The sequence below is a fragment of the Sorex araneus genome, chromosome 2 (assembly GCF_027595985.1).
Source record: "Sorex araneus isolate mSorAra2 chromosome 2, mSorAra2.pri, whole genome shotgun sequence".
In the NCBI taxonomy this organism is placed as follows: Eukaryota; Metazoa; Chordata; class Mammalia; order Eulipotyphla; family Soricidae; genus Sorex; species Sorex araneus.
In genome coordinates this window covers 206684047-206707082 of record NC_073303.1, presented here as the reverse complement: position 1 = coordinate 206707082, position 23036 = coordinate 206684047, and the positions used below count along the sequence as shown (strand labels likewise).

Genomic DNA, 23036 nt, shown 5'->3' with positions numbered 1-23036 from the left:
ATGCTCCGGACCCGAATCAGGGCCAGCAACACCGGGGGGCCGGAAGGAGGAGGTGCCGCCAGCACACCTTCTCCAGATGGAGCCCTGGCGACACTGAGCAGCAACTAACACGGCTCCAGGATTCGGGACTGGGACACATCCGACTTTTTCTAAAACCTGAAAACATACAATCTTTTAATGGAAAACTAATTACCAAATGCCTCCTTATTAGGGTTATCTTGTTTGGGGATATAACTCCCACAACAACAGTGAGTTTTGTGTTGAAATATGGAACGTAATCAAGGTGAAGAGAAAATGAAGTGAAATTCATCAGTTATACAGTTGGGGTGGGGGGCGGGGGGTATACCGGGGATTTTGGTGGTGGAATATGGGCACTGGTGAAGGGATGGTGTTTGAATACGGTATAACTGAGACATAAACCTGAGAACTCTGTAACTTTCCACATGGTGATAAAATTTAAAAAATAAATAAATAAATAAAAATAAAGAGCCAAAAAAAAAAGCATAAAAAAAAAGAAAATGCTGAGAATTTACAAATGCCTTGATACCATTCAAGAAAAGATATACTTTGAGAATATTCATAAAGTTCAAAAGATACAGTAGGAAAATTCATATACAGACTGTTTGAAAGCTTAATTTTTAGTGAATAAATATGATCATCTTAGTATATAAAAACTAAGTCTTCATTTAATTTTCCTTTTTGCTTGTGGGCCACACCCAGCGGTGCTCAGGGACCGAGTCAGCTGCGTGCACGGCAAGCCCCTTACTGGCTCTACTATGGCTCCAGCCCCTCTGAAGAAGAGATTTTAATTGCTTAATTGCACAAATACTTTCTATTGGTTTTTCCAGTTCAGAAGCATCGAAAGCAAATCGCAGTCGAGGAACACCGAGATGTGAACGCAAAGGGCCTGTGGTCAGGAAGCAGCAGCCGAGGCACCTGGGGCCGCACTGCCCGGGCCCAGCAGGCCCCAGCCCCAGCCCACGACTCTTCGCAAGAGCGCGGACGGGAGAGCCCGGGCCTCCTACCGCCGGACGGAACCTTACATGCAGCACTTGTTGCCCGAGGACAGGGTGGGGTTCTCCTGCAGCACGGCCGAGCGTGAGACCCCGTTGAAGCCGCCTTGGAGCTCCAGGTGCAGGTGGTCCAGAAGGTAGCGCATGAACTCGTGGGCGTCCTGCTGCTGGTAGCCCCTGCGTGCACAAACGGTGTGTCACAGAGGGCCGGCACAGGGCCCCCACGCGCCAACCCCCCTCCCGCGGACCACACGAATCCTCACCAAGGAACTAAAAGTCAAGACAAAAGAAAACCATAACGCAGCTAACAGAGCTCTCGGAGGCCTCGGCTGACTCCCTGCAGACAGGGGAACAGGCCCCGGGGAGACCGGCCGAGACCCTGAACTGGACTCTCTGGAGCGGGGCTTCCTGGGGGGACGTCAGAGGCCCCCACTGTGGACAGGAGAGCACGTGACTCCCACACACGGAGCAAAGTCACGAGACTCACTGGAGGTGACCGCAAGGAAGGCCAACACCGTCGGAAGGAGGTTCCTGCAGCCAAGCGCCATCACACGCACAGGCAGAGCGCAGGGACCTGGGGGAGTCACTGCGGCCCCTCACCCCCCATCACCAGCCCAAGTACGACAGCAGGACCCCAGGTCCCACACTCTGTCCAGGAAGCCCCGAATAAAATACAGGCACAGTATGGAGAGCGTTTTCATAAGACTATGGCAGGAAAGACCTTGGCCGGCATTGTTCCAGCAAAGAAGGTCTGCTTCGAATCTGCTCTCGAGCAACGGAGACCCCTACGGGCTGCCGGGAGGGGGTGGGGGGATGTTTGAATCCGCACACACGGACCATGGTTATCAGTACTAGAACTCACCATCAATAAAGATAAAAAACATAATAATAAGTCACAATTCTCTGGGCCTGGTTTTAAGTCAAAACTGATAGTGCTCTTCAAGCACTGCTCCCCAGAACAAAATATTCTGACATAGTTTACCCTTCTCCCTCACTCGACAACTCTCTATATGTTTTATTTTTATCTGAGGCCCTATTTCACAATACTGCTAATGGTAAGATTCATACATACAGTATTTGTATGTATGTACAATGCCACACAGCCTCCCGATAACCGCTGTCTGCGCCCCCCCATCTCAGTGGGTCCCTCAATATCTATTTCCCCCTTTCCTGGAATTTTTCCTGCAAATTATATATCACTATATCACTGTCGTCCCCTTGCTCATTGATTTGCTCGAGCGAGCACCAGTAACGTCTCCATGGTGAGACTTGTTACTGTTTTTGGCATATCAAATACGCCGCGGGGAGCTTGCCAGGAAAAAAAAAAAATGGGACTGAAAATACCACTTTGTTGAAAACTATTTCTGAAGTAGTGTAAAGATTAGTATCAAAGCCTTAAAATGCCCTTCATTAAATAATACTTACCTAAAATTTGGCATAATTTTCCAAATAACGTAGAATAAGGACTCTGGACTAAATGCAGTCTGGCTACCTTGCCACAGAGCACAGAGAGTCTTTCTAAACTCTTCCACCAAAGATCTGAAAAAGAAGAAATGAGAGGTTACTATTTCAATGCATAACATCCAACTGTACAAAATTCAGGATAAAAAAAAAAAATGATCCTCCCAAAGGGTTTGGTAACTCATAACACAACAGTGACTAAAATAAACTGCATTTAACATGATCAGTAGGTTCTCAGAAATTGAAACTTTAAGAGAAACTACACAATGAAAGATCATTGAATAACATTTCATGATTGGTTGGAACTTTCTCATCAAAATTTTAAGAAAAAAATTGAATAAAGCAAAAAGAAGATTGCAAGATGGAAATGTATTCACAAAACTAGTGTTTTAACTCTACGGGGAACTCTGGGTGTGCTATAGTCCTTATACAACAAAGCAACAGACAGGCCACAGGTCAGACTGATAAACATAAATAAAGAATATACAGTAAAAAAAACTTAAACAGGGCCAGAGACATGGCACAGTGGACAGGGAACCCGCCTCGCATACGGTCTACCTGGGTTCAATCCCCAGCATCCCATATGGTCCTCAACCACGCCAGGCATCAGCCCTGAGCACCCCTAGGTGTGGCCCAGACACAGAAACAAAAGCAAGCACGACCTTCAGCAACAGAATCCCTTTCTCTGTCCCCTGCGTCCTTCCTCTCTTCCCAGCTGCATCTCCGAGACCCGAGTCGCATACTCAGACTCCCGCCACCCACGGCTGCCAGGGCTCAGTGCAACACACACAGCGTCCGCAGCCCGGTCCAAAGGGAAGGATTCGCGAGGCTGACCTTCTCCCGGCCACTTCCACGCCTGTCTCTCGAGTCTCCGGCAGGGATTTCTACCAATGTCTGCCTGGCCTTTCCAGTTCATGTGATGGAAGCTTAAGACCCTGCTCTGTTTAGCCGCCGCCCTCAGTCCCCTCTGCTCTCAAAGGAGTAACTGCATTTCCTGCCTGGCGCGTGAGCCTCGGTCCTAAAGACTTTGCGCCCAACCCCAAGGAGCTTTCGTCACAGAGGAGAGCCGGCCCTGGGCCGGACCCTCTCGCCGCCTTCTGGCGGGTGGAGGCACAGGGGAGGCACCCAGCACCCTCAACACGCGGACTCGAACTCCATCCCGGGGCAGACAGGAAGCCTGTGCGTGACGGGTACGTCAGGCAGCCAGAGGGCAGGGCCAGCTCTGGCGGGAGAACTGACCCGCTGGCGAGTGTGCCGGTCTGGAGTCAGGCTGGTCTCATGAGCCCCGTCCCCTCTGCCCACAGAGCGGCAGGACTTGCCACCCGGAGATTCCAGCACCTTCTTCTCCAGAGCCTGGTGCCCGGAGGCCCCTGGCACGTACAGCCGATGCTGGCTTCGTGGTACCAGAGTCCCCCGCCGAGACCTGGGGGTTCCCTGCCTCGGGTCTGCCAGTGCGAGCGGGCCGGTCAGCGAGAGCAAGGCACTCGCGCCGTGCGGTCAGGGCCTGACTTCTGACTCTGAGTCAGGAATTGGGACACAGAGAAAGTGGGACCAAAACCCTTCTGGCAGCAAGGACCAACGGCAAGGGCAGGGCGGCCTCCACTGCAGAGCCCACCTGGGGCCAGCGGGGCTGGTCAGAGCTCAGGAAGGGAACTGCACGGAGGTGCCCCCTGGGCGGTGTCCATGCACCCAGCTCCGGCCATCCAGTGCTCATTCTTCTGCCTACCTACAACCAGAGGCCGTGTCCTCTAAGGGATCATCCTTGCCCTGCTGGAGGAGATTTGTTTCATGAATATTTTAAGGTTACACTGCAGTTCTTCTGGTTTATTTATTTTTGTTATCCAAGCACCCTGATTTGTGGAGTTCTTCACAGCTGGGTTCAGACATGCTATATTCCAGCGCCGATCCTGTCCCCCGGGCCCCCGTCCCTCCTCCAGGGTCCCCAGAGACCCCATCCAGCCCCAGCCTGCCACACTGACAGCCACATTTTTTATTTTGATCTCTTGTTTGCAGTTGCTGCTGACTTTGTGGCAATTTCTATGATTTAAACTAATGCTTCATCGCTCCATCTGCAACACTTCAACGCTATGAAGACGGAGCGATAGCACAGCGGGTAGGGCATTTGCCTTGCACGCAGCCAACCCGGGTTCGATTCCTCCGTCCCTCTCGGAGAGCCCGGCAAGGTACCAAGAGTATCCCACCCACCCGGCAGAGCCTGGCAAAGCTCCCCGTGGCGTATTCGATATGCCAAACACAGTCACAACAAGTCTCACCATGGAGACGTTACTGGTGCCCACTCAAGCAAATTGATGAGCAACAGGATGACAGTGACAGTGCCACAAACTAACACTAAATAATGCCAATGCATCAAGGGCGACTACCGCCGGCCTTAACTTTCGTGTACGTGTACGTTTCCTCTTTCCACTGTCGTTCCCGCCGACAGCATGAGACCCGCACACAGGCGCTGTGACTCAGGCAGCGACTTAAGTAAAACCCTTTCATTTGCTTCGGTGCCGCCCCCAGCCATGCTCGGGACTCGCTCCTGCCTCTGCACTCGGAAAGGACCCCAGGGTGCTCGGGCTCACAGACCACGTGGGTGCAGGGGGTCGAGCCCAGGTGACGGCGAGCACGGCAAGCGTCTGACTCGGTGTACTGTGGCGACTGTGGCTCAGGTCCCTGAAGGTTCTTAAATTTAAACTGAAGGAGTTAAATTCTGAAAACACCACTTCCAGGGCTGCCAACGCCTTCCCTGCTCAACACCCCAGCTGAGGCGGCGGCCCCCGTGCCAGAATACGGGAAGGCCTGGCGAGTTCCTCCCTCTCCAGCTACCGGAGAAAAGCACCGTGAGATTCAGAATCTGCAGGGACCCGGTATCTGGAAGTGGGATAAGCAGGAGAAAGCTACAATGTGTAAAAATCGTAGCTCAGTGCCCTACTCCAGTCACGCTGGTAACAGTATAACTGAAACCACAGGACAGACACTCTGAGGCCAACAGAGCCGCCAGCCCTGAATCTGAAGACATTATTGGTTCTCGATATCTGATATGTCTAATCCCCCCTCCTCCGTATCAACTGAAAATTGGCCTGTGCTGCCCTGTAATTAATTTCATGTCTACGACTTGTGTTATTCAAGGCCAATTCACTGCACACCATTAGACAAATCAGTTTTACCAAGACTAATGGCATCCAGTCTCCGTTACAACTTGAACTGTCACTCAAGTACCGCTGTTCAATTTAGGATGTCCGAGTCCGTAACAATCCCATACTCGGAGTTCTAATGTTAAATTACCTAACAGTCATCTAAATTCAGGATTGATGCAGGCCGCTGGGCAGACAGAAACAGAAGCATCCCAGCGTCATGGCAACCCCCAGTGAGGTTCCCACTGGAGGCAGCTTCACCAACACAAACACAGCTCTAGGAGGACAGTCCTTCAACAGTGCCTACACCCACTGACTCGCAGATGCAACCACACACACAAGCATCATCTGCTCCGGCCGGAGAGAGCAGCAGGCAGGGCCTGACACGCGACAGCCCGGCCCAACGCCCAGCACCCCGGGTGGCCCCGGCGAGCGCAGAGCCAGGAGCCAGCCCGAGAGGGGGCGCCCCCGCACGCGGACTCACACGCTGCCTTCGCCCTGGCTCCGGGTGCGGTAGGTTCGCCTCCCCGCCGTCTTCCCGTTCCTCAGCTCCACTGCGGGCAGTTCTTTGAAATAACAGCAAAACTGTTCAATGTTACTATTTTGAAAGAAAGGGAAGAAAATCATTAACAAAACAAAGAACAGGACTTCGAAGAAAGCTCTGTGAAAACAACACATGAATTGTGATCTTTCGACCTGAAAACGCGGTCTTGCAACTTCTCCTTACACTGGACTTAGTGCCGTCCTGACACGGAGTCTCTTCCTTCTGTCTCCTTATTTACACTGGTGGCACAGCACAAAGACACAACTTTGTATGCTGTAGGAAAAAGCTTAAAACCAGTTCCTCAATTCCCTCTTCCACAGAGTTTCCAAGGACTCTTGTTTCTAGGTAACTCAGTCACTTTTCCAACCACAAGCCCGTCATGAGAGCAGTCACTCTGCCCCACTCCATACTCAGTGCGACAGGAGACCAATCAGGAAGCAGAGACGGCGCCTTCGGGGCGACCAGACCCGCTCTGGGCCTTGGTCTTCAGCCCTGAGAAGACCGCCCTGGCCTCTGAAACCAGAGTGCTGCATCTGAAAGCCTGGAGGCCGCAGAGAGAGCACTGTGGGGCGGGTCTGCCGTGCAGACGTCTAAGCCTGTATGATCCCGGAAACCCACTGTGGCCCCAGAACGAGAACAACAACAAAGTCCCTGCAAATACCCAACCCCGACCTCACTGAGTCTCAACCAGTGGCGGGGTCAAGTTTCCAAACAAGGGCCCCGGTCGGCTCACAGGCCGCAGCAGGAGCCACACACGTGAGCTCTGACATGCTTACAGACAAGGGTGGAGGGAGGGCAGTGGAGGGAAAGAGGATTTATTTGGGCTCTTTGCTGCTGTCTCGGCACTGCTGGGGGTCACTCCCGGGAGACCGGGGGGGGGGGGGGCGGGAGGAAGCAGGAACCCACGTGTGCTCAGGCTGCTGGGCCTCTCTCCCGCCCACGAGAGAAATGTACACTGAGAACAGACTGGAATATTTCCCCTCTGTACTCTGACAGAAGAAATTAGTTACTCTTTGATCCTGATGTCTCAAAGCGCAACAGTATTTAGCAAATAGCTAGAAGTCACTGACTGCTGAGCGCTGTTCTGGCACTTGGCACTTAACTAGGCCCCGGGTCTCTGATCTTCCCAAGTACCCTCCACGAGAGCATGTCCCACTCTCCTGATGGTGACGGAACTAAGGCCCAAGTCAGTAAGGAAAGTCGCCCCCATCAAACGATGAGCATTCGTGGCAGAGTAAGAATTCTACATCGAGCCTTTTCTCAAATACTCCGGTAAGTGGGACACTGGTGGTGGGACACATGCACTGCTGAAAGGTGTGACTGGAACCCAAGCCGGGACAACTTTGGAACTGTGGGTCTCACAGAAATCCAATAAACAATAAATTAATAAAAGCCATATACATCCAGAGGGAGAAAAGAAACTAAGGCAGTAACAGGCAGCTCGGCACCGCCCCCGACAGGAGTGACAGAGGCTGACGTCACTAACCCCTGCACAGCCCCGGTGCAGGTCGCCCTCCCTGGGATGCAAACTGAGGCCCCCCGGGCCGGGGCCTGAGCCGGGACGGGGCAGTCGAGGCAGCGGCTGTGTGGGGCCTGAGCCACGGCAACTGGAATCCAAAGTTCCCCAGGGGGCGGGGCTGCTCTCCCCAGAGAAAACCCCCAGTGGGGCCAGCTCACGGGGTAAGAGCAACTGCAGGGCCAACGCCCCCATGCCGGGACCACCAGCTCCCCACCGGCCACCCCCCCCCCCCGACACCAGCTCTGCAGCTCCTGGTGCAGCTCCTGGTGCAGACATACCTGAGGGACTGGAGGATGGCGTTCATGAAGCACGTGTTCCCCAGGTTCCGGAGGCCCGTGGCACAGATGGCAGTGGTGCTTCCCTGCAAAACGGGCGAGACGTGGCCACGTGTCCAACAGGAGAAAGCGAAGTTCCACGTGTGACACTCAGCAGCAAGCCCCGTAGGGACTGACACATTTCTGTCATGATCCCCTCCCCTCCCCTCCCCTCTTTCAGACCCAAGGCCCGGCTGCAAGGGGGGTGGAAACCGGCCTGAGGTTGCTGTCAGGGCCTGGCCACCATCCCACCAAGAACCAGGAGGCGGGGAAAGTCATCCTCTGCCCCCCCCCCAACCTGCCTGGTATAAAAGCTGCTTCCTGGGGTGGGTCTCTCCCTTCAGGTCCCTGCGAGGGGGCACCCGGAAGGGCCCCTCCCTGCGCCTCCAGCCCCGCCTCCTGTCCTCCCCGCGCCCTTCTGCAAACAGGCGCTCCCCGCCCTTGCCCCGCCCTGTCTCCGCTAGGGTTTTACCCGCCTGCTCCCGCGGGCCGGCCGGCGGTGCCCGGGTGCTCTGCTCCCGGGGGGCAGTGCTGGGCGCAGGCTCAGAAGCACCCTCGGCCGGTCTTGCTGGTCTCCCCCACGCACCCCGGAGGTGCACGTGCTGTTATTTAAACTTCCTTTCGTCCTCTTCTCTTCAGAAAAAGACGACAATGGCTCTGGAGCAGTGTCACAGCAGGTGGGCACTGGCCTTGCACACGGTCATCCCAGACTCCATGCCCCACCCCCCACCTGGTCCTCGAGACCCACCGAGTGATCCCCGAGCACAGAGCCAGGAGCGAACCCTGAGCACAGCCCGAGCAACCTCAGAGCACGGGTGCAGCCAAAGACGGACAAAAACAGACACTAGTACCTTGATAAGAACCTGCGAAAATACCACAAACTGGAAAAATACCAATGTATACAACCCAAGTATTTTGCCTCCCAAACTACCTTTTCCATTAAAACTATATTAAAACCATATTAAAACGACCACCGACACTACAGCCTGACTGCATGAGCTCTCCAAAGGCACCAAGGTACCCGGAAACTTCCAGGAGGCAAGACCAGTCCACACTCCCTATACCCAGAATCCGGCTGGCCAGAATGCATGCCTGCATTTGACTGTTTGGTTTGGGCCCCCTCTGACAGTGCTCAGGGCTTACACCAGATTTTGCACTCAAGGACCGGTCATTCCTGGTAGGGCTCGGGGCACCCCATGGGCTGCAGGAGTTAGACTCAGACCAACCACGTGCCAGGCAAGCACCGTGTAAAACTGCGTAAATTTCCTTTTGGTGCTGTGATTTACAAAGCTGCCATTAGCGAAGCTCCGGGCCTGCGATGTTTCAGCCACACACCCACCGTCGACACCCCCACCGGAGTCTGCGTCTCCGTCTACCCCACGCTGGGAGCAAACTCAGGTCTCCGGGCGACTCCCGGGGCCCGCCTGTCGCCTGTCAGCGCTGGCTGTGCGACGCCTACTGTTCGTCTCTTCCTGGGTCATTGCTGCCCTCCAGCCTGACCCACTCGCCACCGTCACTCCAGCTCCAGGCACGGGGCCCACTACTGCCTGATTCCATCTCCGTTACGGCTGAGCAGAATCACGCTGTGTACATATACCGGAATTCCTTTCTTCACACAGCCGTTCTTGGGCGCCTGGACTGCTTCCAGATCTTGGCTATTATGCATATTACGGTAATAAACAGGAGTCAAATGTCATTTTAAAGTAAGATTGGATTGTGTGTGTGTGGGGGGGGAGGGGAGATACCAAGCAGAGAAGAGGAATTATTGGGTTATAAGGAAGCTCAATTCCTAATATTTTTTTAATAAATCTCTTCACCCCCCAACCTTCCCTGCATGCCAGTACGGATATTTCTGCCGGCTCTGCGTGAGGTGCCGTCTCTGCTGCTCTTTGCTGCACTTCCTGACGGTGAACCATGAGGAGCACTTTTTCCTAGACCTTTCAGCACCTTACGTCTTCTTTGAGGAACTGTCCAGCTCTTCTCACCTTCCGGTGAGTTTCTTTTCTCATTCAGCTTTGTAAGCCCTTTGTCAGACTTGTAATAAGCGAGTATTTTTCTCCCAATCTTTTTATTCTAGTCATCCTTTCTTCTGCAGTGTAGACGCTCCTCAGTTTGGTATTACAATCCCCTTTGTTTATCTTTGTTTCTGTCTGCGTGGTCAGTGGCGCTGAGCCACCAGAGGTGCCTTGGGGCGGCATCGTAGAGATCTGCCTGTCTTTCCTCAGTGTTGCTGATGGATGAGCCCAGAGCAAGGTATTTCCTTCATGTGAAACTGACGTCTGTGTCCGGCGTGAGACGGGGCCCCACACCCCCTCCCCTCGCCCAGGCTAACCAGGTTTCCCCACGCAGCTGCTGAAAGTGCCTCCTGTTTCCGTGCACACCACTAGGCCTCTGTCAAAGACCCGCTGTTCACATCTGAGGGCCAGTCCCCGGGCTCACCATCTCGTGATCCCAGTAGGTCACAGTTTTGATGGCAACAGCTGTACGGGACAATGTCAAGTCGGAGGGGGAAAGCCTCCCATCTCTCCCCCGGGACTGCGTTGGCTGTCTGGGGAGTTTCCCTACTACCCGGGAATCTGGACAGACTCTTCGGGAGACGGCACGGAGTCCACACAGTGCTCCGTCACTATTAACGCTTCCAGCTCATGAGCAGGTATGTGTCTCCGCGGCTTATGACCACGACAGTCACCGAGGCCAGGAGGAAGCAGGACTCGCCCAAGGCAGTCGTCGGCCTTCGGGTGTTGGCTGCTGTCAGCTGCCAGCCCTGTGCTGCCTGTGACACGCTCAGGTCCTCTCACTCCCCTGCTAGCAGCCAAGTCCATGTCGCGCCACAAAGGACAGACAACCCCTAAATCCACACCGTCTCTTCTTCCACACACTCACGCTCCAGTCAAGCACGGGTCCACACCCAGCTGAACAGCAGCCGACAGCAGGGCTACTGACGGATCTTACATCCCGTGGTGCCTGTTACATCTGGTTAACCCAGGCACGGCTCACAGGAGAAAGCACAGTGCTCTGAGGACGCTATTCAAGACGCCCTAAGCACTACAACTTCCCAAACCTCAGGCCCAGACACTCTGGGGAACTCGAGCAGGAGTCCGAGGCCGGGGCGCCCGCGGGAAAGGGGAGCCGGGCACGTGCCGAGGGGAGGCGCCTGCTCCCGGCGACAGGCAGCCAAGTGGGGGGCCAGCAACACCAGGAACCACCCGTGCATGTGGAAAATATTCTGCAAAATATACCGAGTCCCAGGCACACACGTGTAAGTGTCCGTAAAGAGAAATGCCAACACCAGAGCCTCACGGGTCAGCGACAAGCCTTCCCTTATGTCGGAATAAAGTTACTTACATTTACTTTCAATAACTTGCTGTTTAGTGATGAGTTTTCCAAGAGTTTTCTTTTCCTGTGTCTGTCGGCTGTGAAGGCAGAGCTGTGGGGACAGACAGACAGTCAGCAGAGTAGACACTCGGGACACAGAGCCCAGAACTGACCCGGCGATGCGCAGCCTACCAGGACTACGAGAACACGGGCTGCGAGTCTACCAGGGCCAGGCCCGTGTGGCCAGTGAGTGCTCGCCCGGGGCCCCCGTTCCCCGGGAAATCCCCTCTCTCCTCCGGAACGATGGACGGGAGCAGCCAGCACTAGCCCCCGGCAGGGCAGACACAGCCTGTGAAGCAACGCTCCGCCCCCTCGGCCTGCAGTGACCAGCAGTGACGCTTCAGCATCAGGCTGGCTGCTCGTAACAAACGCCCAAGTCTGATCTGACAGGACTGCGGAGATGAAATATTTCAAATCACTGTGCTACTTTCTGGGGTGAAGGCATCACGTGTCATTTCTTAAAAGAGATTATACTATAACCGAAATTGAGAGAAACAAATCACAGGTTCATTCCCTGTGTCTATGTTTACAGGGCTCTAAAATAATTCTTAATCAGCATGGAAATTCTAAATTTAAATATTTCAAAGTGATTCTTAAAGAACACGGTATTTTGCTTAAAACTTATCAAAGTCATCACTATGCTCCAAAGAGATAACACAGCAGGGAGGGCACTGCCGTGCACACAGCCAACCCGGGTGGGCTGAATCCCTGACACCCATATGGTCCCGCTACAAGCACCGCCAGGAGTGGTTCCTGAGTGCAGGAGCAAGAGGGAGCCCTGAGCACTGCTGGGTGTGCATTGCCCCAGAAAAGTCAGGCAAGACTCAGTGCAGAGAGCAGGTCACCCGGCCTAGATCTCCAACCAAACAAAGAAAGGAAAACATGGGCAGGGGTGCACTGGAGCATCAAATCTACTGACATTCGCTTCAAATATGAAATTATTCTTAGAAAACATTCTTGAAAACTGTGTCACTCCTCGGAGTATCAGTGACGACAAAGGCGAAACAATTCCAAATACTCTAGTATTTAGTCCTAAGAGCTCGAAGCGGAGAAGCTGAATCACAAGTACAGTACATGAACTATGTTGTGACAATACCTAACCGTTAATGCGGAGTTTTCTCCCAGGTATATGTAAAGCAGGTAGGTTTCTAGAATAAAATTTATTAAATTTTATTCCTAGTAATTCACAAAACAGCAGACTCCTGTAGGTCAGTGGTTCTCAATCTTTTTATCCCGCAGACTGGCAAGGTGGGCAGAGTGTAAGCTAAAACCCACTGCCCTAAGTATGACACAGCATTCACTCATGAGATATGGCTGCACAAATTTAAATTAAATGTAAATAAGTGTAAAATCGGGGCTGGAGCGATAGCATAGGCGGGTAGGGCATTTGCCTTCCACATGGCTGACCCGGGTTCGATTCCCAGCATCCCATATGGTCCCTCAAGCACCGCCAGGACTAATTCCTGAGTGCAGAGCCAGGAGTGACCCCTGAGCATCACCAGGTGTCACCCCAAAAGCAAAAATAATAAAAATGATAATTTTTTAAAAAGTGCAAAATTCAGGTGTTCACAGTAGCCATCTTTCAGGGACTGCAGAGTCCCCCGTGGGACGTGGCCGCCACACGGTACGTGGCAGGTCTCAGAGCAGCTCCTTCCGCTCAGGAAGCCCCATGACACAGCACCGCTACAGGAAACATGGAGGAAGCCCAGAGTTAACTAAAACACAGCGAGAGCCACATCTCTAAAGTCATAGTGTGACTAGAGACTGAAATCTGATAATAGAAATGAATTTTGAAAAGGATTTTGAGGTGGATATTTCAGTGGGACCAAGTGTGGGGAAGATGGTCTGTGACATTTTTGCCTGATGACACATCAGCAGAACTCAGAGACTGGTCGCTGCCTGAATAGTACAGAGGACGGGGCGTGGGTCCCACTCGGGGTGCTCAGGGCTAGTCCCAGGCCAGTGCTCGGAGGCCATGTGCAGCGCGGGGAGCACAGCCTGGGCTCCTGCGGAACAGCCCTGGGCCCGGGACGTGTCTCCAGCGGGTGTATGCGGGTTCCGAACAGCCTCACTCCCCACACATCACTGACTGACTGACTGGGAATGGAGAAGGTGGTCTTGGGTCAGAAGGAAAACTGTCACGTGGCAGGAAACAATGTGTCTTACTCTCTTTACCAAAGAACACAGTAAGGAGTTTATAACAGAACCACCAGGCTAGCGAGTGATAATAAATCACCACTTCTCCCTACTTCCCAGTTCACTGGGAAAACTTCAAACAAAATTAGTTTGGATAGTGTGCCTGCAACTGAGTCCCTGATCCAAGACAAGCTTCCTTCTGCCATACGTCCACATTTAAGAAAGGAAGAGGGCCGGAGCAACAGCACAGCAGGTAGGGCAACTGTTCTGCCAACCCGGGCTCAATCCCTGGCACCACGTCTGGTCCCCGCAGCACCGCCGGGAGTGTAGACCCTCAGCAACGCCGGGAGTGTAGACCCTCAGCACCACCGGGAGTGTAGGCCCTAAGCACCGCCGGGAGTGTAGACCCTCAGCACCACCAAGTGTGTCTGGACAAAGAATAAAGGGAAGGAAGAACTGTTTTGGAAGAGAGGGATGTTGGGTTGGGAGTGTTCAACGGGCTTTGCACATGCAAGCCCCGGGCAGATCCTCCAATACTGCCAACTGTGCCCCTTGCCCCCTCCCGCCCCCAGAAAAGGGAAAAGGGAGAGAGGAGTCAATCACTGTAGCACTGTCCTCCGGTTGTTCATCATTTGCTCGAGGGGGCACCAGTAACGTCTCCATGGTGAGCCTTGTTGTGACTGTTTTTGGCAGCTTGTTTTGGGGAGCTTACCAGGCTCTGCCGCGCGGGCGGGATACTCTCGGTAGCTTGCCGGGCTCTGAGAGGGGCGGAGGAATCGAACCCGGGTCGCTATCGCTCCAGGCCAAAAAGCACTTTAATCCAAAACGTTTATTAGCTTAATTTTATTGGGGAGGGGGGTCCTCTCAGGCAGTGCTCAGGGCCCAGAGAGTTTTCTCTGAGTAACTCTTGTCAACCAGACCATTCCGTGTCGGGCCTGAGGATGTGCCGCTGTTTGGGCCTGGGTGCTGGAGGGCACCAGAGCCACCCCTGGCAGGAGCAGCCTCGGGGGCAGACGCTGAGGCTGCTCTGGGGACCTCTGGGGTGTCCAGGGATCAACGGGGGTTAGGCGCTGAGCAACCCACGCAGGATCAGCCCCAGCATCCCTGACGGTCCCCAAGCACCCCAAGAGTGACACCCAAGGACAGAGCCAGGAGGACCTCTGAGCATTACCGGATGTGGCCCAGAAATAAAAACAAACAAGACAAAATAGCTGGGTGCAGGCACTGGGGAATCAGTGGATGTCTGCACCTCTGTACATTCTCCAGCCCCCAGCTTTCTCTCAAAGTAACTGATTCTCCTCCTCCATCAGCTTTGTAAACGAGACAGACGTGCGTAAAGATCACAGTAACAAAATCTATCTGCGCGTCATCAGAAGAACTTAGGTTATTTTCTCTCAATGTACCTGCACTTTTAAAATATCCTATTGACTATACATTTAAGTTTACTAAGGGTATGTCCTCACAGTACCTTGTATTACCAACTTTAAAATAACGAGGTAGCATTTTAACAATCTGGGGTGATTTATACAAATTTCACTTGATACTTTGGAAAATCATTGCTATTTGGTTTTATCAGCTGTTAAATTTTGGCCTGGTGATATTATTCTAATAATCTACTGCTATCACAAAAGGGGGGAAAAGAGAAAAGGGGGAAAAAAAAAACCTGCTCATGTAAGAACTTTAGTTTCTTTATAAACACCTTACACCTTGTAATTCCAGTGATACTATGCACCCATGCAAAAGGGGTAAGAAAATAAGCTAATACTTCATGCTACCGTACAGATACAGAACAGGCAGTCAACATTTGATCAGGTTTGCTAATACCACAGGCAACTATGATGATTTTATACTCTTTTTCAACCTTTCCCTGAGCCTCCAAAATACGCCTGACCATTAGGTGAAGTTGTTTATAAACTGATAGATAGTAACTAAACAACAACCTCCTGGACCTGTCTAGTCCACGACAAATGTTCAATGAGATTAATGCGGAGCCATGATCACTACCTACGGGCACAGATTTAGGACGCCAAAGGCAGCTCCTGTTGTTTACAGTGACATTTCAATGACACCAAATACATGAAATCATAAATAAAATGCCAAAGATTTCTAAAGGACCCGCGATCCCATTCACCCCCTCCCTTCCCTGGCCTGCTACTTACTTTTCCAAGTTCTGTAAATGTTCTCTCACTTTCTGCACCAGTCCCAACTTGGTGTCATTCACCACGAAGTCATCGCAGCGGTAACTGCAAAGAGAGCACAACCGTCAGTGCGTGCACAGCTCGAGGAGCGCAGGAAGGACACCACGAGGAGGCCCGCGGCACCTGGCTCTGCAGAGGAGGACTGTCAGCGGCGGCTGAAAGGATCTGAAACCCAGAAGGAAATGTTTTCTCAAGGAGCCGTTTCCCAGAGCCACTGCACACACTGGTTTCCTTTCACATTTTAAGTCAAAAAGCTTTTCAGTTTTTCCTTTGAAAATGAAAAGTATGCATATTGCCACTACGTATATTGTGTGAAATTCTTATTAGTGGTGCCTATGTTGCACACGGCCAACCCAGATTCGATTCTTCCGTCCCTCTCGGAAACCCTGGCAAGCTACCGAGGGAGTATCCTGCCCACACGGCAGAGCCTGGCAAGCTCCCCGTGGCGTATTCGATATGCCAAAAACAGGAACAACAAGTCTCACCATGGAGACGTTACTGGTGCCCGCTTGAGCAAATCGATGAGCAACAGGATGATGTTTGGGAAATGGAATAAAAATCATCTGTTCTATTTATGTATCAGTAGCCTAAACTTTAAAGCTGATACTTCCCAATTCAAATTAATGGGCAGTGTGAGGAAAGATGTTTATTTAGTGAAAGGAAAAAGGTAATTAAACTATGGGATAATATCTGGGGGGGGACTAGAAAAAGACCTATCATTTCATTTTGGTTTTGGGATCACAGCCCGCAGTGCTCGGGAGTTGCTCCTGGCTCTGCACTCAAGGATCACTGCTGGCAGTGCTCCGGGGATCACCAGATGCCAGGGACTGAATCCAGGTCAGCCAAGTACAAAGAAAGCGCCCTACCTGCCGCTCTGTCTATGTATTTAAAACATGGTTTAATTAAAATAAACTGAACTCAAACGACTATGAAAAAGTAAATCTCCATTGTGAAGTGCCCGAAGAACAACAGTAGCCACAACCTTGAGGAACTGACCGCTGCACTGACGAAAGATGCAGAGTGGCCCCTGGGCCCCAAAGGGTCCCCAGAGACCACTAGGAGGGATTCCTGAGTGCAGAGCCAGGAGTAAGCCCTGAGCACCAACAGTTGTAGCCTCAAAAGAAAGCCAAAGAATGAAATGAAGGTAAATGTATTTGTCTATCAATATCTTAGCAGGTCAATAGGCAAATACAGGGATTGAATAAGAATTGCATAAAGCCATTTTAACAGAAACAACTTGCAAGTCAGTACCAATACATTCTTTTGTACACCAACTTTGTTAAAAACAAAAACACTTGTAACCAAAGTAGAATGACAGTCACACTACCATCTCCCATAAACAAAGCTCTAGATGCACAGCAATGAGTCAATACTAGGCGACTTCGGCATTTCTTAAATATCAAACTATTAAAAAATGAAAAGAGGGACCGGGAAAATCACAACTAAATTACATGCAAATGCTTGATCTGAGCTTCTCATTTCTAGGAGTCGCGGGTTTAAGAAGTGAATGCTCTTGCACTTGGGCGTCTGCCAAGAGCGGGCACCGCTGGGCCCAAAGAGAGCTCTATTCTCCCTTTTCCAAGAAAAATCTTCCCAGCGCTCTCCCTGAACCAATGACAGTGAAGGGCAGTGACTGTGGGTGCCTTCCTCCCGCGCCCCCACAAACGCTAGTTATTCTCAGCCCCGTGTGACGGACGCTCTCGGTGGCGTGAGCTCTGTATCCAGACAACTCAATGCTGTCCGGGTTTCCCTCCCCGAGGAGCGCGCGAACGCTCGCTGCAGAGCCGGCACGTAAACAAACGCCATGAATGGACAAGGACGCTGCGCACGGCTGCACAATGGAGCCCTGTGCGACCCAGGAAGGATGAGAGGCGCGATTCGCCCCTGGCCCCTGCGGGCGGACTACGGGGCCTGCGCCGAGTGGAGTCCGTCAGAGAGGGGCAGACGCAAGTGACCGCCCTCCCTCAGGGCGGGCCATGAGAGCACAGCGGGGACACGGGGAGGGAGGCGGGCTCTCTGCTGGAGGGAGTGGGCGGAGCGATGCGCACAGGCTGCCCTCACCAGGACGAGGAATGACAAATCCTTTTTTTAAAGAAATGAAGCATGGAAAGGAAAAAGTGATTTTTGAAAACCCAAAATGGGAGATGGGCTGAAGCCACAGCACAGCGGGGAGGGCGTTCTACCTTGCATGTGGCCAACCCAGGTTCGATTCCTCCACCCCTCTCGGAGAGCCTGGCAAGCTACCGAGTATCCCGCCCGCACGGCAGAGCCTGGCAAGCTCCCCGTGGCGTATTCGATATGCCAAGAACAGTCACAACAAGTCTCACCATGGAGACGTTACTGGTGCCCGCTAGAGCACATCGATGAGCAACGGGACGACGGTGCCACAGTGCAGTGCTACAGGGCAGAGTCCGCTCTGTGTCTGTGTCCCTGTCACTGACTTCACTCGCCACAACCCTCCAGGACATGATTTTGTCTTTTCGTACAGCCAAGTAACATCCAGCGTGTAGGCGCACCACCGCCTCTTCATCCTCTCCTCTATCTTTGGGCGCACGGACGGTCTGTTGTGTCTTTTGTGAATAGTGCTGCGATGAACATACGACACAAATGTCTTTTCTGAATAGAATTTTTGAGACCAGGGCTCAAAGCGATAGGTAAGGCACTGTCTTGCACAGAGCTGATCCAATTCAATCAACGGCCCCTGACACATCCCTAAGTACAGCCAAGAGTGACCACTGAGCACTGCTGGGCGTGTCCCTTAAACAAAGAGGCAAAAACAATGCTGTCCCTCCAGGGTCCTGGCTGTCACGCCCACAACCTGCCTCCAGGTGCCGTGTCAGCGCATTAACAGCCTTAGTCTAGAGACCAGGGAATGGATCCCGGGAGACAGCAGCTCGCCAGAGACGTCTCTGGTCCCTGTGCCAAGCCGATTTCACCGGGGCACCTCAGATGCAGCAGGTGTTGTCTCTCTGCCTGCTCCAGAGGAACCCAGGCGGCCACAGACTTCCAGAAGAACCCAGGTACTGTCCTTGGGTGTCAGTCTCATATTATGTTATTTTATATTCGACAAATGAGTGCAGTCCTTCTGTGTCTGTCCCTCTCCTTCTGACTCACTTCACTTAGCATGATACTCTTCATGACCATCCACGTATAAGCAAATATCAAGCCTCCATCTTTCCTAACAGCCAGGGTTGGAAGCTGTCTCATGAGCTGGGGGAGAAGGCAGCTGGGATAGAGACGGGATCACTAAGGCAGTGATGGCTGGAGGGATCACTCGGGATGGGAGAAGTGTGCTGAAAGTAGAAAAAGGCCCAAACATGATGGCCTCTCAGTATCTGTACTGCAAACCATAATGCCCAAAAGGAGAGAGAGAGAAAGAGAGAAGGAAATTGTCTGCCCTAGTGGCAGGAGGTGGGTGGGATGGGGTGACGGAAGGGATACTGGGGACACTGTCTGGTGAAAAATGTGCAGGGGTGGAGGGATGGGTGTTCAATCACTGTATAATTGAAACTCAAAAAGCTTTGTAACTGTAGTTCATGATTCAATTAAAAAGAAGAAAGAAAAACCCAGGTATGCTGGACCCGAGACTGAGGAGCCCAGGCTACATGGCGGGGACAGGAACGGGCTAACCCTCCTGGTCTCCCCGCCCCTCTGGGGTCCTGGCAGTCACGCCCCCAAACTGCTCCAGGTGCCGTCTAAGCACATGAACGGCCTTGATCCTGAGTCACAAATGAATCTCGGAACGGATTAGCTCACTGCAGAGATGTCTCTGGACCCCAATTATTTACAATTTTACAATCCCGGGAGTCCGCAGCCACGAAAGCAGCCATACAACATTTCATGATATTCATAACAAGCAACAGAAAGTAAATTATCTAGCATCCGCCTGTGGCGGGCAGGCTTGAGTGATGGTGGGAAAATTCGAAATCAGGGTGGTTGGGAAGGTGTTTGGACTGGTGTTGAAATATTGAACGTAATCAGTTATTATGAACAACCTTATGAAAATAAATTTTTTTTTAATTTTTAAGTAGTATGTAAAAAGAAGCAAAATTTCAGAATCATATTTCTGAAGTTCAGTTCTTCTGGTTTTAGTTTAAGACGGAGGTATATAAAATAAAAGGTAAAAGACGTGTCTTCGTCTCCTTGCAACCTTAAACATATTTTGTCTTGTGAGGCTGGAGGGGTAATGCCAGCCCCGCAGGAGTGATCTCTGAGCACTGCCAGGTGGGTCCAGAAAGGAAAACAAGCAAGACCAACATTACCTGGGCCAGGACGTGGCTCAGTGGTCGAGCACAGGCCTTCGAGTGTGACACGGGGCCTGTCCGAGCCCTCAGACTGACGCCCACCTGGGCAGTGCCACACGGGGGCTGGGGACACCATCTGTGCTGTCTCCACATAAGGGAACTCAGAGACTTGAACAAAATTATGCATTCTGGCTTCAAAATCCAAAATTGAAGAATTCTTTGTTGATAAATTTAGAGTTTTCAGAAAAGTTTTCAGCTTTGAATCAATGTGGTAATACTGAATAGTTAAGAGAACTATTTCACTCAGCAGTAATTTTCAAACTGATACGCTATTTGTTTCAGAGCTAAGCAGTTCTGAAAGATGAGCAAATTTTATTAATACAGAAGCAATATCAAGGGTGAGTTTCTGTATGCTAGTAATTCACTGAAATTACCAGTGGAGTCTACTATCACTGCAACTTTTATAAATCTAACTGTAGACCAATCACTAACTGGGTTAAATAAAATGCACAATTAAGATAAATCCACCTTTTTATTTGCTTCATAGAATATGACTAGGGATTTTTTTAACTATATCTATATGAACTGTAATTCTTGGATAGTACTGCCATTCTAAAGAGCATCTCCTACCCTGCCTGCTATGTTCTGTGTTAGTACACAGTATCAGAAGGAGGTTACGAATACAAATTTAAAGAATAATAAGGGGCTGGAGCGATAGCAAAGCAGGGAGGGCATTTGCCTTGCACGCAGCCGACCCGGATTCGATTCCCAGCATCCCATATGGTCCCCTGAGCACCGCCAAGGGTAATTCCTGAGTGCAGAGCCAGGAGTAACCCCTGTGCATCGCTGGGTGTGACCCCCCCCCAAAAAAAATGAGTAATAAGAAATCAGTTTTAATTTGGCTGGGTTTGTTTTCTGTAACTGTATATATAAAAAACAAAAAAGCTTTTTAAGTTTTGACCACAGTCCTGTTTCTCAAGAGCAAATCCTATATTCTTTCACAATCACCCAGAAGGCCACATCTAAGTTGACAACCTCCATCGTGTCTTCGTTTATGACAACACAGTGGGATTCACAGCTCTGAAGACGAGGGGGGAAGAGCACCGGCTGCCAGAGCACCCACCCAGGAGGGCTGGGCACGTGGGGAGGGGTCCTACAGGCGTCCCTACCCCTGGAACAGGAGCCACCTCACAGCACACACATGCGCAAGATGCCCCCAGGCCCCTATTTTTATTTCTTCTTTATCCTGGCCCAGAGGCTAAAAAATGAAAGAAAGAAATGAGAAAGTAAAAGTTGCCAGGTGGGGGCTGGAGCGATAGCACAGTGGGAAGGGTGTTTGCCTTGCACGCGGCCGACCCGGGTTCCATTCCCAGCATCCCATATGGTCCCCCAAGCAATGCCAGGGGTGATTCCTTAGTGCAGAGCCAGGAGTAACCCCTGTGCATCACTGGGTGTGACCAAAAAAGAAAAAGTGAGAGGTTGCAGGTTCTTTTAGTCTTTTTCCCCAGGCGGATAGGAAATTGTTTATTGAATACATGATAATGGATGATACAGAAGCTTCACTGCCATCCATAATTTTATCTGGTACCATAAAATGTAGATATATTGCATAGGATGTGCCAGCAATCATTAATAACCAAATAAACTTCAGCAACTGTGCCCGGTTTTAATGCTGAACTCCAGAGTCACAACACAGTAACTGTCAGTCCAGCTACCCCGAGATTCCTGAAGACAATGGCTTCTGTGCCCAAGCAGGATACAAATAAATCCCAAACGGAGCCTGGCATCACCGTGAAGAATTCTAACTTCACACGACTGAGTCGTGTTTACCAGGATGGCTCCAGAGTAGACTAACTTTACACGGCACATTGATTCAGTGTCATGATCAGACTACCACATTTAGCAATCAACAGCACGGGTGCAAAACAAAAACACAAAAACCTACATTAAAACCCTTTGTCGGAATGCTTTACGCTTTCCACAGAACAAAAACTAAACTAACCTGAACACAACCATCGTCCTGGATACAGTGCTCAGTGTTTGCCGGCCCACGGGTACCGTCTGGAACACGTCCTCCCTGCAGCACTGTGCGCGGCTGAGCTGCCAAGTGCTGTACGCTGCAGCCCCCCGGCCAGCTCTCCGGCTGTCCCCTCCTGCCAAGCTTGTTTCCTGCCCATCACAGCCACCGGGGCCTCATGGCCGGGTGACACGCTGGCCTCCCCCACACAGGGCCTGAGCTTCCGCCTCCAAAACCTCCTCCCTTCTCGGGTCCAAACCCTGAAGCCTTGACTGCTGTAGCTGCCCATCACCGGAGCTTCCGCCACCTCCAAAACCGCTTCCGTCATTGTCAAGTCCGTGCCGGCTACCCACTGCCACCAGGCCCGTCACCACCAGGGCCACCGCCACGCCCAAAGCCGTCATCCCACCAACACCAACTCCACGGCCACCGCCAACGTTCCCAGAGCCACGTGGGCCTCTCCGGCCGGACGTGCACCGGCCGTGTCTCGCTGAGACGGGCCTCCCTCACTGCCCAGGGGCGGCCACGACAGTTGGGACTGGTGAATGGCCACCTTGCCCGTGGACTCACGGTCACAGAATGCCACCAAGGCAAGGCCTCTCTTCCTGCCTCCCTCCGCCAGTCATGATCTCAGTCTCCTTCTCCCGCCCGCTCACAGCCATCTCTCACGTGACTGCCTTCCGGGCCTTCTCCTAACGCCCCCAGCAGAAACCTTTCTCCGTTAGTCTCCTCGAAGTGGGCACCCGGGCCCTGGGGCCCTTCTCTCGAGAAACGCCCTTGGTCCCCCGGCCCTTCCGTTCGCCTTGTACGGCCTGAATCACGGCTGCATCCACCCCTCCCTGTGGCGGAGGTGACACCCCAAGCCTCGGGAACACTTGGCTTTGGGGCTGTCTCAGCGCCGAGCAGACGTGAGCACGCCCCGCTGCTCAATCAGCTTCCCGGCCTTCTGCAGCTCGACTGTGCTGAGGGCTTCCGCAGCTGTCCTGGCCCTTCGGGGGACCTGCCGTAGACACGACGGCTGCAGAAACGGAATCCTCGGTGACGCTGGCCCAACGTATCCGCAGGGAGAAAGAAGTCA

At 52.1% G+C, this 23036-nt stretch overlaps 1 protein-coding gene across 3 annotated transcripts in view; it reads right to left on the bottom strand.

Moving 5' to 3' along the window:
• The window catches only part of USP3 (ubiquitin specific peptidase 3), a 92797-nt gene that overhangs the window by 22606 nt on the left and 47155 nt on the right, over positions 1–23036 (bottom strand). For all 3 annotated transcript variants that reach the window (XM_055126067.1, XM_055126068.1, XM_055126069.1), the window contains 6 exons: positions 15659–15742; positions 11334–11415; positions 7953–8035; positions 6096–6209; positions 2439–2552; positions 1044–1190 (listed from right to left, as the gene is read on the bottom strand). In XM_055126067.1, coding sequence (XP_054982042.1) covers positions 1044–1190; positions 2439–2552; positions 6096–6209; positions 7953–8035; positions 11334–11415; positions 15659–15742 — 624 coding nt within the window. The remainder of the gene's footprint in view (positions 1–1043; positions 1191–2438; positions 2553–6095; positions 6210–7952; positions 8036–11333; positions 11416–15658; positions 15743–23036) is intronic.